The sequence below is a fragment of the Mirounga leonina genome, unplaced genomic scaffold (assembly GCF_011800145.1).
Source record: "Mirounga leonina isolate KUSES-001 unplaced genomic scaffold, KU_Mleo_1.0 Mir_93, whole genome shotgun sequence".
Taxonomy (NCBI): domain Eukaryota; kingdom Metazoa; phylum Chordata; class Mammalia; order Carnivora; family Phocidae; genus Mirounga; species Mirounga leonina.
In genome coordinates, this window is record NW_023270854.1 from 44,462,151 (window position 1) to 44,477,633 (window position 15,483).

General features: G+C 37.4%; 1 protein-coding gene across 2 annotated transcripts in view; it reads right to left on the reverse strand.

The window, feature by feature from the left end:
- TAF4B (TATA-box binding protein associated factor 4b) overlaps window positions 1-15,483 on the reverse strand; it is a 126,961-nt gene that overhangs the window by 100,923 nt on the left and 10,555 nt on the right. For both annotated transcript variants that reach the window (XM_034996188.1, XM_034996189.1), the window contains exons 2-6: window positions 11,122-11,267; window positions 9,601-9,708; window positions 6,170-6,331; window positions 5,949-6,071; window positions 2,215-2,304 (exon numbers count right to left, since the gene is read on the reverse strand). In XM_034996188.1, coding sequence (XP_034852079.1) covers window positions 2,215-2,304; window positions 5,949-6,071; window positions 6,170-6,331; window positions 9,601-9,708; window positions 11,122-11,267 — 629 coding nt within the window. The remainder of the gene's footprint in view (window positions 1-2,214; window positions 2,305-5,948; window positions 6,072-6,169; window positions 6,332-9,600; window positions 9,709-11,121; window positions 11,268-15,483) is intronic.

Here is a 15,483-nt window from a genome sequence, read left to right on the forward strand (position 1 = left end):
CCCTGGGAGCTAAAAAGTAGAACATTCTGCCTTTTCATCCCTGGGAGTTTTGTTTGTTTTTGTTTTTGAGTAAGGAAAAAAAAATGAAAAAGGAGGTAGATAGATTATCTTTTGGTGAATTCAAGGGCCGTTTGGAAGTTTTCCTTGTTTTGACACTTAAATAAAGGCAGTCTGACTGCATTTTAGAAGCAAATGAGAATCACTGTTCTTCCTTTCCTTTCAATTACATCTTTTACTTTTTTTTTTTATTAAAAAGGATTGAGAAGTTCTTCTCTGAAGGTTTTCAAATATGTATATAAATGGTAACAAAGGAAAGTAAGAAGCAAAGTCTCATAATCTTTTTCTAAACTCAAAAAATGGTGGGAAACAAGCTGCTTTGGAAATATATGAACAAATGAAGTGATCTGATTAAATTTAAGCTAGAAATCTAATATGAAGGGGTCCTGAGAAAAACACAATTGGAACAAATGTTAAAATAATCAGACTCAAAGAGACTATTATAAAACTGTATATTAAATCTCTTGATCAGCTGGCCAGAGATTAAATGCTGAATCCCTCATCTCTACGCAACATTCAGTGCTCAAGAGCTCTCAAAAATGACGGGAAAATGTCTCAAGAAACAAATCACAAGGCTTAATAGGTCCTTAGAAAACACATACAAACCACAAAAATTTCATGGTGTAGTATTTGGTAACTTTAAAGTAGTGTTACCCAGCAAGCAGAGTCAGATAAGATAAATTCTGGACCTGTAAGTTTGATAAAAAATTAGTCGATATAAACAGTTTATCTCTAAAATGGAAAATACTATAATATCTAGCACCTAGTATCCTCGAAAGACTGATATGAAAAATAAGTGCAAACAATGCAAAGTAAAAGTAAAGTATCTAGCAAAGCGTAGGATGAGTAAGAACATATGTGGTTTCCTCCCTTCTCCCCCAGTGTCTCCAGTGAGTATGAAATATAGATAAATTCAAGAATTGTCAGGGTCATGTAGACAACCTATAGCTCAAAGAACTTTTGCACTGAAAGGGACCCAAGGAAGAACTGCCTCTAATTTCTCAATCAAGAGGATCATCCAAAAACAGGGCACTAGTCATTTGATATTAGATATTATGCTGAAGCTTCAACCTCCCTTTGCCCAGTCCAAGTCTTCTCTAGCTAAAACATTCTCAGTTTCTTTAGCCACATTTTGTATCACATGATTGGCACCCTCCTAATCAATGTGCTCACCCTCCGAGTGACAGTTTCCATTATTTTAATATCCTTCTGAAAATGTGGTGCTCCGCTTCCCTTCCCACTCTTTTTTTATGAGGCAACCAAAAGGAGTCTTCCACTGTGATGCCTCTTTCATCTCCTCTAGACAATTAAACCAAATAGTTCTTTTTAAATTTTTTAAAGATGTATTTATTTATTTGGGAGAGAGAGAGAGAGATTCAGAGAGTGAGCATGAGCAGGAGGGGCAGAGGGAGAATCTTGAGCACACTCCACACTGAGCCCAACACAGGGCTCAATCTCACAACCCTGAGATCACGACCTGAGCCGAAACCAAGAGTCGGACATTCAACCAACTGCCCCACCCAGGCACCGCTAAACCAAATATTTCTAAAGGCCACTCCTCATTCCATTATTTCAAAATTTATGGGATGACTCTGTGGTTAACTATAATTCCAGTTCTTTAATGACTTTTTAAATTTCAACTTGATTCCTCTTTAGCTTTTGAGTATCCAAAAAAATTTTTTATAGTCTCTTGTTATCAAATATACTATTCTATGTCAAAATTCTACTTTATTCAACAAATCTTAGAAAAGAGTATGCTTACTAACAGTATAAATCAATTTTTAAAAATAACAGCTTTCCCACCAACTTTGGCACTATTTGATTTATTATTTCTAGGAGAATATGAGTCATTAGGACAAAGAAGAGGCCCTATTTTAAAGGAAATGTCAAGCCTTTTAAGATGCAAGCTTTACCAATATAATCATTAAGTTATGTTCATGAATGAGATGTTACTTTTATTTTCCCAAAGTGTTCCAATACAAAGAATATGGACTATGAACATTCTTAACAGATTACAACATTTGAGTGCTTTCTCCTACATTGTTAGTATCTTCACATAGCTATCTTATTGAAATATTCAGGATTCCAATTATTTTTAAAAATTATTTTAAGGTAATCTAACTCAAATAATTTCTTCAAAGTAACACATAACTTTACCTTAAGAAAAGGAACTAGGTGAGGCTGAGGTGAAGACTTGAGTTCAACATACAGTTGTCTAGTAAATTCTTCAGCTTCAATTTTTCCATCCTGAGAACGGCAGAAAGAAAAATACTTTTAGGTTTACGAATACTTTAAAAGAGGAAAGGCGTGTAACTCATGATTGATGTAAGGAGGTAAAAGACCTACCTGTACTGTGAAAACTATAATTGAAGAGGACACAAATAAATGGAAGCATATACTGTGTTCATGCACTGGAAGAATTAATACTGTTCAAGTGTCTATACTACCCAAAGCAATCTACAGTTTCAGTGCAATCCTCACCGGGCGCCTGGGTGGCTCAGTCGTTGAGCGTCTGCCTTCGGCTCAGGTCATGATCCCAGGGTCCTGGGATCGAGTCCCACATCGGGCTCCCTGCTCGGCAGGAAGCCTGATTCTCGCTCTCCCACTCCCCCTGCTTGTGTTCCTGCTCTCACTATCTCTCTCTCTGTCAAATAAATAAATAAAATCTTAAAAAAACAACAACAACAACAAAAAAAACACCACCAACAGCATTTTTCACAGAATTAGAACAAATAATCCTAAAATTTGTGTGGAACCACAAAAGACCCTGAACAGCCAAAGCAATCTTGACAAAGAACAAAGATAGAGGTATCACAATCCCAGATTTCAAATTCTATTACAAAGCTATAGTAATCAAAACAGTATAGTACTGACACAAAAAAAGACACAGAGATCAATGGAACAGGATAGAGAGCTAAGAAATAAACCCACAATTATATGGTCAATTAATCTATGACAAAGAAGGCAAGAATATACCATGGGGAAAAGATAGTCTCTTCAATAAATGGTGTTGGGAAAACTGGACAGCTATATGCAAAAGAATGAAACTGGACCACTTTCTTAAATAACATACCCAAAAATAAACTCAAAATGGATTAAAGACCTAAATGTGAGACTCAAAACTATAAAGGTCCCAGAAGAAAATATAGGTGGTAACCCCTGGATATTAGCCTTAGCAATATTTTTCTGGATATGCCTTCTTAGGCAAAGGAAATAAAAGCAAAGATAAATTACTGAGGCTATATCAAACTGAAAAGCTTTTGCAGAGTAAGGGAAACCATCAACAAAACAAAAAGGCAACATACTGAATAGGGAGAAGATACTCGCAAATGTCATATCTGATAAGGGGTTAAGATCCAAAATATACAAAGAATTCATAGAATTCAATGGCCAAAAATAATCTGATTAAAAATAGACTGAGGGGGCACCTGGGTGGCTCAGTCATTAAGTGTCTGCCTTCAGCTCAGGTCATGATCCCAGGGTTCTGGGATCGAGCTCCGCATCGGGCTCCCTGCTCCGCGGGAAGCCTGCTTCTCCATCTCCACTCCCCCTGCTTGTGTTCCCTCTCTCGCTGTGTCTCTGTCAAATAAATAAAATCTTAAAAAAAAAAAAAAAAATAGACTGAGGACCTGAATAGACATTTTTCCAAAGAAGACTTAGGATGGCCAACAGACACATGAAAAGATGCTCAACATCACTAATCATCAGGGAAATGAAAATAAAAACCACAATGATATATTACCTCACACCAGTCAAAATGGCTAATATCAAAAGGACAAGAAATTACAAGTGTTGGCAAGGATGTAGGGGAAAGGAAACCCTTGTGGACTGTTGGTAGGAATAGAAATTGGTGTATTCACTGTGGAAAACAGTATGAAAGTTTCTCAAAAATTTTTAAATTGAACATACAATCCAGTAATTCCACTTCTGAGTATTTACCCAAAGAAAACAAAAACACTAATTTGTAAAGATATTTGCACTCCTATGTTTACTGCAGCACTGTTTACAATAGCCAAGACATGAAAGCAACGTAAGCATCCACTAATAGAGGACTAAAGAAGATGTGGTATATGCATACAATGGAATATTACTCAGCCATAAAATAGAATGAGATCTTGCCATTCACAACATGGATGGACTTAGAGGGTTTTATGCTAACTGAAATAAATCAGAGAAAGACAAATACTGTAAGATTTATATATATATATATATGGAATTTATTTTTTTTTTAAAGATTTCAGTCTTTTTTTTTTTTTTTTTAAAGATTTTATCTATCTATCTGACAGAGGGAGACACCACGAGAGAGGAAACACAAGCAGGGGGAGCGGGAGAGGGAGAAGCAGGTTTCCCGCAGAGCAGGGAGCCAGATGCGGGGCTCAATCCCAGGACCCTGGGACCATGACCTGAGCCGAAGGCAGACGCTTAATGACTGAGCCACCCAGGCACCCCTATATATGGAATTAAAAAAAAATACAAACAAACAGAAACAGATACAACACAGAGAACAAACTGGGGCGGGGGGGGAGGATGGGCAAAATAGGTGAGTGGTTAAAGAAGGGCAAACTTCCAGGTATAAAATAAGAAAATCAAAGGGATAAAAAGTACAGTGTAGGAAATACAGCCAATAATATTGTAGTAACTTTTTATAGTGACAGATGGTAACTATACTAATGCTGTATTTTGTAATGTTTATAATTGCCAAATCACTATGTTCTATACCTGAAAGTAATACAATATCTATGTTAATTATACTTCAATCAAAAATTAAAAATTTAAGTTAATTGAAATTTTTAAGAATGCTTGAAAGTTAAAAACTTGCTTATAGGATTTATAATTTTAAATATCTAAAATAGTTTTCCCAAGTGGGAAACTAGCCATTTCAAATGTGCTCTATTTCTAACAACTATAGGTAGCATAAAAAACAGTAGTAAAGAAAATATTTTAATATTTATAAATTATACTTGTTTTCCTGTGCAATATTTGAAATATACACATTTTCTGCTGGGAAAAAGTGACCATTTTTATACAAAAAATACACAAAATGCTCATTATATGGTCAGAGAAATCTGTATATTTTAGTAGCTCAAAAAATCCAAAATTGTATTTGTCTATTATACCCTCAGCATATTTCTTAAGCATATAATATGCAATATTTGTTAATTTCCACCTTCATCTGCTTTAATATATCTAAGCAATTCACCTGAAAGAGGATATAAAACCTGAATGATGTATAATTTAATAGCTAAAAAACACAGCATCTTGGAATTTGGGAACTCCAAGATCATCACATTTATTACTCTTCTCATCTTACAGAAAAGAAAACTAAAACTTAAAATTAACTTACTTCCACAGGTTACAAAGTATGCTGTTTGAACTTACAAGAACTGAATTTCATTATTTGTTGATAGCCTGGCTTTCTGGCATTCGCAATTCTAGTAACAATTTTTTATTTGACCAAAGAGTCAACTTTCTCTCCAAGGCCTTTTATTTTTTTTAAGATTTATTTATTTGTTTTAGAGCGAGAAAGAGTGCATGCAGGGGTGGAGGGGCAGAGGGAGAGAGACTCCTCAAGCAGACTACCTGCTAAGCATGGAGCCTGACACGGGGCTTGATTCCAAAGACCTGAGATCATGACCTGAGCCAAAATCAAGAGTCGGACACTCAACCAATTGAGCCACCCAGGCACCCCTCCCCAAGGCCCTTTTTAAGCTAAGGCATACAGAAAGTAATATAATGGATTTACTTGTTTCAGATTTATTATCATTACAAATTAAAAAACAAAAGCTTATCAAAAAATCCATCTAAAATAAACCTCATTTAAAGATAAGTCCCATTTAAAACACGTTCTACAAATTCTTAGCAGAATTTAAGCTTTCATAATACTAACTTACCAAAAGTTGTTCCACCAGTTTCTTCACATTCTGCCCCATTTCTGGAGACTGTGATCCACTACATGCTAGTTTTATTAACATTGCAAGGAAGTTCTTACATTTCTTCACATTTTCTAGCATTGCCTAAAGAGAGAAATATAAACACAAATGTTAGCTGGAAAACAGAATTCAAGAAAATTTCTAAAGAGCTGTATTCATGTAAGATGGAAGCGGGAGCTTACCGGAGAAAGACTTGTCTGAACAGCTGCTGAGTTCTCTGTGTTGAGACTGGGCTCATTTGAGGGGGCAGCTGATGCTCCCGAACTTGAAGGCTTCAGGGTAGTTACGGAATTCAACGGCTTTACAGGAGTAACTGTGACAACATTGGCTGGCACAGCTACAGACTGAAATTAGAAGTAGTGCACATTTAGATATGTATTACTATGAACTGTATCACAGCAGGTGCCTCGTTTCACACTTATCAGACTACACATGGATCTTGACATCTTTGCTTTCATGTTATGTTCTACTAGTCTAAGGCATCAGAACACTGTTGTAAGAGCTCTGGACTTCAGTAGATCTGGGTTTCATTCTCATCTACCTACTTACTTTATTATTATTTTTTTTTATGTTCAATGAGCCAACGTATCTACCTACCTACTTTTCACTGACACTTACTGAGTGTTGACTTCAAGCAAGTTACTTAACCTTGCTAATACTTTGATTCTCGTCTGTAAAAAAACAAGGACAGAAATGGTACCTCCCTACTCTCCTAGGTTTGTTTGTGAAAAACAGTACCAAGTGCATGGTCCTCAAAACACATTATTAATACTTCTCTAAAAAGAATTTGAAATAGTAAGTTTTTATATGAAAATATAGAATATCCTATTCCGTAATTTTCTGCTTTTTCTTAAGTATAAAGCAGAGAGATCTACTGATCATCTTATACTCAGATAAGCTGCTTTTATCTAGACTCTTAGAGTAAGCATAATGAATATTACAAACTGTGATAGCTTATTTTCACACTGAAAAGAATTTTGGTTATGTCTTCCACCTTCTATTGAAATGAGGTGTGATTATAGCACCACCCGCAGGATAAAAAGTTTAATACAAGAAATCACAAGTCAGGCAATAATTTATACAACTCAGATAAAGCAAAAATCTTATTTTAAAACAAACACAAAGTTACAGAACATGAGTCAAGTTTGAGGGTGATGGGAGAGACAACAGTATTTACAACTGACTCAGAAAACTGAACACTGCACCATCATTTTAATTTAAATATTTTTATTCCAGAGGTATACAACACAAAAAGGTCAGGTTGCAATCACCTTCAAGAAAATTTCCTTTGGTAACAGTCAAAATAAGTGAATTCAAATGTACACCAAAATTTCCCACTTTAGAAAGACTGGAGCATATATTAGACGAAGCATGCTTTAAGGGTAAAAATGGGGAAAAAATTTAAAACACTGATTAATGGTGAAGAGACTAGAATGATGAAATGTTAAGCAAAAAAGATAAAAATAACTGCACCTAATTTAGTGAATTATTATTAAAGTAGATCTCAAGGCAACAATGAAAATGAGTCACCTTCCTATTCCTAGCCTTCGTTCTGCTCTCCAAGGACAACTACTGTGCAGTTTCTCTGAATCCTTTTGGAGACTGTCTAATAAACTTTTTCAGCTTAATCTACAGTAATTAAATACTCTTTCTTCAGTGAGTCTATATTTATACTCTGCCATTAACTCCTTATGCTATTATTTAAAGAAAGCATAATCTATAACTTTAGCTAGTGATTATGATTACCCTTCTGGACTAATGGGAAGGGTTCCTCTCCCTTATGAAGCAAAATAAGAGCCAATGAAATGCGAGCTCAGGAAAAGCATCCTATTTTTTGTGAACATTTACGGCATTTCTACTTTCCTTGTTAGTATTTTATAGCCTCTAGTACAAAATCTGTCCTTCACAACTCTAATATAGCTACTAGCTGTACCTTACCAGATACCTGCACCTTCCAGGCCAATTCTTCCTCCTAAGAGGCACAAGGAGGTACACAATCCCAGTCTTACTCTACCTACATAATCCCATTGCAGTAATGGGTGGACCATCTTAAACTCAATCATAACTCCTGATATTGAAGCCCAGCCCATTCTATTTCCATGCTTTGCAAGACCACACTGGCACTGATTATGAATGTCTGGGGGGCATGACCTAGAAGCTGGCAGCCTAGTAAAGTATCAGAACAGCCTGCAGAGGGCACAGGTGAAGTGCAAACTCAGGCAATACTCAAGATGGAATTCCATCCTCCAAGATTCAGTGTAAGCTGTACCAAGAAACTCTATGGTACTATGTCTCCAATAGGACAAATACATGAAAACCAAGGAGTAGAGGAGCAGAGGGATGAATGGAACCACTTATCATCACTCCCAAAGACGCAATGGGGGACCCTGTGCTTCCCATTTCTACCCACAGGGGACACACTTTCACCAGAGAACACAGCAAGAGTTCCCATAAGCTAGACACCATGGCTGCCTCCTGGGTACTTCAGGTTCCTAGTGTCTAAGGAACAGCAGTAAAGAATCATTATCATGGCAGGGATAATTGACCTGACATCTGGAATAGGTAGGGTTGCTATTACACAATAGAGACTGAGGAAGAATATGTGTGGTGAATCCAGGTGATCCACTTAAGCGCCTGCTGGTGTTTCTTTGCCCAGTTGTTATGACACCATGTCTCAAGAGAGCATGGTGAGTAGGACCTCAGATCGCTCAGGGATGAAGGTCTGGTCACACCACCAGTTAAGTTACCAAGACCAGCAGAGTTATTAATTGAGAATGGAGAGAATCTAGAATGAAGAGGAGAGTCAAGGAGGGAGATGATGAGTATCAGCAACAGTGATGAAGACTGTAGTTCATCCTAGTAACCTCCTCTTCTTTGTTTCCCCAAGGAAGAAACCCATTGGAATTCCAAAAGATCTGGTCTTTAACATATTTAAGGAAGTAGATCCCAGTGACACCAGGAGTAAACTGTGATATACCATTACAAGGAAATCTGTTTTGTCCCAGCTGTGGGGAATGCTATTATATAGCCCACAGATGTCAGTTCTTTCAGGATTTGTCTCAACTACAAAGAATTACCCTGCCCAACAGCACAACTTCCTTGTGGAGTTGACATCCAGTGACTTATCCCAGAGGGGGAATTAAGGCCCAGCTGACCAATGCTGGCACACAGTAGAACAACTCTGACAGGCCATATTTCCTCCAATGTTCTCCATCCAGTTGGCAGAGGCTTTACTGGGCCTGCATCTAGTTCAAAGTCTTATTCTCCTTCCCTTCCACAGATATCGATAATTAATAAATACCTCCTATGCCAAAATTCTGTCCTGACAACTGCTTCTAGACCCTCTGACACATGGCTATTAGATGCATTTGTGTTAATTTATTACATGCAAGTAAAACTGATATTCCAAGATCATACACAATGTTTATCTTGTGTTTTCCACAGCTCCAACCGTTCCCACTTTGATAAGTGTCACCAAATATCACTGAATTGCTTTCTTCAAGGTCACATGGTCATTGTGGCAACTTATACATCTGGCAGAAAATAGCTAAATGAGAAAGAAAGGTGAGAGAAAAACCAGTGCATGCATGGACAGAAGTCAGTCACAACTTACTTGTACTGAGGAAGGCTTTGGAACAGTGGTTACAACAGTAGTTCCTATTTGTGCCAATTTTTTAACAGGTGCCACTGCCACTTTCTTAATTAACTGTGAACTAGAATTCTGGGGGGGAGGGGGGAGGGAGGAGAGATAATAGAGTCATCAGCATTAGTAATTTTAAATCAGTCAGTACTACTGTAAACATTAAACATTAAAACACTTCACCATAGCAAACTTCTTTGTTATAACTGGTTTTAAAACCTTAGAGATTTTAAGCACGTTTTCCACTATGAACCTAACTGGTCAACTGGCCAACTGACACCCACTTCGTGTTCCTAAGGAGGCAACTGATTTAACAAAAAATATTACAGTATTTTAGCATTAAAATCTTGAACTTTACTCTTTGGCTCATAGAGAAAATAAATGGATTCTTATTTAACATCTAATCATAAACAAAAATCTGCTAACCTATCTTCTCAACTCACAGCAGTTAGATAAAGCAAATTGGAAAGGAAAGGAGAAGCTGTCATTGAAAGATACAGTAACAGAGAAAATGGTCGAGAACCTAGAACCAAATACTAGGAAAGCACAAAATGGGGGCTGGTGGGGGAGCGGACAGAACTGGCAGCAAATATTACCACAGAATACTATGCAATCCTTCATTAGGATGAGCCTGACTCATCAAGAAAATGTTATACCATTCAGCATTTTTTATTTTACCAGAGAAAGACGCCATTAAGAAAATTTTTTTATTGTATTTTTTATTGTATTTTTTCTTTCTCTTGTTGTAAAAAAAAATTTTTTTTTAACCTCTGGCACACAAGATAAATTTTAGTTAGTTACCTGGAAAAATTATCATGTATGTAAAATTAACCATTTTCTAACAACACCAACTAATGAAATATTACAGATTTCTGAATTTCTTAAAAGTCAGTCCTGTAAGGTATGTATAAAAATGAACACCATAAACTGTAGTGTTAATATTTTATACCACAAATTAAAACTGAAACAGAATGATTATTTTCTTTCCATTTAGAGATACAAATAGCCCTTTGAACATTCCCTTGAGGACTATAAAATCTTTGAGTATGAAGAAAAATCATTAGTATTTTATTTTATTTTATTTTTTTAAAGATTTTATTTATTTATTTGAGAGAGAGAATGAGATAGAGAGAGCACGAGAGGGAGGAGGGTCAGAGGGAGAAGCAGACTCCCCGCCGAGCAGGGAGCCCGATGTGGGACTCGATCCCGGGACTCCAGGATCATGACCTGAGCCGAAGGCAGTCGCTTAACCAACTGAGCCACCCAGGCGCCCCATTAGTATTTTAGCAAATACCAAATGACAAAACCAAACACCTTAATTAACATGTTCAAGGAAAGTGGCTTAATTCAAAAAGTTGAGCAGAATCATCTATTATTCTTATTGACAAATACACACACATTTATAGGAAGAAAATAGCTGGAAAATTAAGGAGGATTAAAAAAACTAATAATAAAAAAATTAAAAAATAAAAAAAAAAAACTAAGGTATATTACCGGCATTGTACAGATTTTGACTGTATGAGTATTCGTTGGTACAGCTGGCCTTGAAGTTATGTTAGTAGTGGTCTCTGCTCTTGTCACAGCTTGCTGAGGAGATACCAACATCAACTGGCCACTGTTACTTTTGATCAGAACTGTTCCTAGAGTTAGAAGAAAGCAAAATATGACTTCTAAGCTAATAAATGAAACAATCATCACGTATTTTGTGTTCTGACCATTTCTTTCAACACTGTAAAATGCTCTGAATAAGTGATTAATACATACTGAATTCCATGTATACTAATTATTATGCTACTTAAAAGGAGCCAAAACACTTTTCCTTCATGACATCAAACTATAGAACTACAGTAAGATGGTAATGGTAATGGAACCAGATTACACAACGTAACCGATGGAATAAATTGGAGAATTCCAAAATAGACCCATGCAGATATGTTATATCAAATTCTCCTAGGAGGCACTGCAGATTAGTGAGGAAAAGAGCAACTATTCGATAAATAAGGCTGTGTCAATTAGTTATCTATATGGAAAAGATTAAAAGTTTCACACACCACAGAAAACCCCAAGGGCATTAAGAGTACAAAGGTAAAAAGTAAAACCTTTTAAACTCTTAGAGAATGTAGAAAATTATCTTTCTAAACTTGGAATAGGGAAGAATTTCTTAAAATAAGTCTGATGCATTAAAGTATATTAAAAAAATTTTTTTGTTTAGCAAAAGACACCATCAGGTAAAAACCAAACGACAAAATGGGAGAAAATTTTAGTTCACATATGTTCAAAGGACAAATATCCAAAATGCACAAAAGAAACACAAATGGCAATGATGAGGAAAAGTAAATTAAGACCACAGTGAGATATCACTTTATATATATATACACCTAGACAGACAAAAATTAAGAAATCCAATGACAATATTAAGTGTTAGAGAGATGTGCTGCAACAGGAACTTTAACATCTTGATGATGGTAATATAATTTGGTACAAGAGCTTTGTTCAACTTTACATGATTGTGCCAAACTGATTCCCATTTGCACACTCTTTAACCCAGTATTTCTAATCTAAAGAAATTCTTGTCCATGTCAGTAGGAGGCACAAACAAGAATATTCATAGCTGAAGTTCCATTTCCAGAAAGGGAGCATGAAGAGCTCAACAAACCTGCTCCCCAGCAAAGCAAGCAAAACTGGTGAAAATTATTTTTAAAAACAACTATTTAAAGTCTTTGGAGGGCGCCTGGGTGGCTCAGTTGGTTAAGCGACTGCCTTCGGCTCAGGTCATGATCCTGGAGTCCCTGGATCAAGTCCCACATCGGGCTCCCTGCTCGGCAGGGAGTCTGCTTCTCCCTCTGACCCTCCCCCCTCTCATGTACTCGCTCTCTCTCTCAAATAAATAAATAAAATCTTTTTTAAAAATAAATAAATAAATAAGTCAAGTCTTTGGAAATTGCATGAAGGCATACAGAAAATGACTTCACCATTATTAATGAGGATTTACTAAAATTCAGTAAGCACAGCAAGAAACAGTGGCATCTCAATCATGACTCACTCCCTTTCCCTTCTCAGATCAGGCACTGTGGCCAACAAAGGCCCTCTCTCTCTCCCTCCCAAGCTCCCAGTTGAGGGCTATGGTATCTCTCTGGGAGGAGCAAGCCACCAGCATTTCTGATCTCCCCCACAATGAGCTGCATACAGCAGAGGATAAATTTGAGACAAGTGCATCCAGAGGTTTCTAGGCTTCTTTTACTCATCTCTACTCATAAAGGGAAGGCTCTTCTTCAGGGATGGCACACTAAAAGTATCTGGACCCCACTCTCCCTCACCCCAGTTCTTTTGTAGGATGGAGGTTCCATGCTGGAAGAAGTAAGTAGATAAGACCAGATGGTGGTAGCCCAGTACCCCACTCCTAAAGCAGGGATACTGCCCACAAAGAAGCATTCCACAGTCCTGATCCCCACTCCAAATATCTCTATAGGGAAGCTGACTTTATTTCTTTTTTTTTTTTTTTAAGATCTTATTTATTTATTTGACAGAGAGAGAGATAGCGAGAGCAGGAACACAAGCAGGGGGAATGGGAGAGGGAGAAGCAGGCTTCTTGCCGAGCAGGGAGCCCGATGTGGGACTCGATCCCAGGACCCTGGGATCATGACCTGAGCCGAAGGCAAACGCTTAACGACTGAGCCACCCAGGCGCCCGCTGACTTTATTTCAACACAGTGTGGGGAAGCTCAAAGGTAACAGCACTCTCAAATACAACAAAAACAATTAAAAGAAGGATGGTAGCTTCATGACAGATACAAGCTAGGCCATAGGCCTAGCTCTAGTTTATCAGAGAAAACCAGAAATAAAAACAACTAAGAAGGGCCCTCTTGATGTCAGAACAAACCTCAAATATTAAAAGTAGCCTAAATTTAATTGGATCAGACTATGGAACAAGTTGGGCCCTATAGCATTGTTGAAAACAATAGGGTAAATGGCTGGCAAAGGTAGAGCCTGATACCTGGGTATGATACCAAGAGACACACAGCTTAACAGAGAAATCAGAGAAAGAGAAAGTCAAGGAGAGCCCTGTCATCTCAGGGTGGCTGAGCTTATGCCCATGGTTGTGCCCTCTGAGGAGCAACATCAAAGGCTTCCCACTGTGGGGAAAAATAGACTTCACTAGAATAAACCAGTCAGACATTAAAAAAAAAAAAAAAAAAAAAGCAAACAATAATACACTCAAGGGAACAGGGGGCAGAATCCAGAGTTGCTGCAATATATTAAATTTTTTAAAGACTTTATTTATTTATTCATCTACTTGAAGGGGGGCAGAAGGAGAGAGAGAAGCAGACTCCCTGTTGAGCAGGGAGTCCAATGCAGGGCTCGACCCCAGGACCCTGAGATCGTGACCTGAGCCAAAGGCAGATGCTTAACCAACTGAGCCACCTAGGCACCCCAACATATTAGTTTTGAATAACAAGTTACACAACATGCAAAGAAAAAGAAAAGTATGACACACAGGAAAAAAGGCAGGCAAGAAAAACCACCTATGAGAAGGACTGGCTGTCAGATCTAATTAACAAAAACTTCAAAGTAAACATTATAAATATGTTCAAAAGACTAAAGGAGACCATGCTTAAACAAGCGAAGGAAGGTATGATGATATCATCAAATAGAGATGATTGCTAGAAAGATAGATATTATTAAAGGAAAAAAAACCAACTTCGGTAGTTAAAAAAAATACAGTAACAAAAAAATCCACTAGAGGGGCTCAACAGTGAAACTGAACGAGTAGAAGATCAGTGAACTTGAAGACAGATGAATGGAGATTATTAAATCCAAAGAATGGAGAGAAAAAATAATGAAGAAAAATGAACACAGCCTCAGAGAAATGTGTACCACTGAAAGGCACAGCAACATAGGCATAATGTGAGTACCAGAGAGGGAGGACAAGAGAAACAGAAAGAGAGATAAAGAAACAGAAAAATATTCAAAGAAATAATGGCTGACAACTCCCCAAATTTGAGGAAGAATAATCTAGATGTCCAAATAGTTCAACAAACTCTAATACATTCAAAGAGATCCACACCAAGACACTTCAAAATAAAAGTGTTCGACTATTAAAAGAAAATCTTGAGAACAGCAAGAGAAAAATGACTCCTTATTTACAAGAGATCCTCAATAGGATTAACAGCTGACCTCTCATCAAAAACAATGGAGGCCAGAAGGCAGTGAAATGACATATTCCACTTGCCGAAAGCAAAAAAAAAAAAAAATCAACCAACAATCAGATATTCATTAAAAATATCTTTCAAAATTGAAGGCAACATAAAGACATTCCCAGATAGGGGTGCCTGGCTCAGTCGGTTAAGCGTCTGCCTTTGGCTCGGGTCAGGATCCCAGAACCCTGGGACTGAGCCCCATTTTGGGCTCTCTGCTCATTGGGGAGACTACTTCTCCCTCTCCCCCTCCCCTCTTTTTCTCTCTGTCAAATAAATAAATAAAAGCTTAAAAAAAAAAAAAAAAAAGACACTCCCAGAATAAAACTGAGTGGACTGGTTGACTAGCAGACACACCATACAAGAAATACTAAATAAAGTTGTCCAGGCTCAAAACAACTGATCCCAGGAGTAATTCAAATTCACATGAGGGCGCCTGGGTGGCTCAGTTGGTTAAGCAACTGCCTTCGGCTCAGGTCGTGATCCTGGAGTCCCGGGATCGAGTCCCACGTCGGGCTCCCTGCTCAGCGGGGGGTCTGCTTCTCCCTCTGACCCTCTTCCCTCTCGTGCTCTCTGTCTCTCATTCTCTCTCTCTCAAATAAATAAAATCTTTAAAAAAAAAAAAAAAGAATTCTTTATAAAAAAATTCACATGAAAATGAA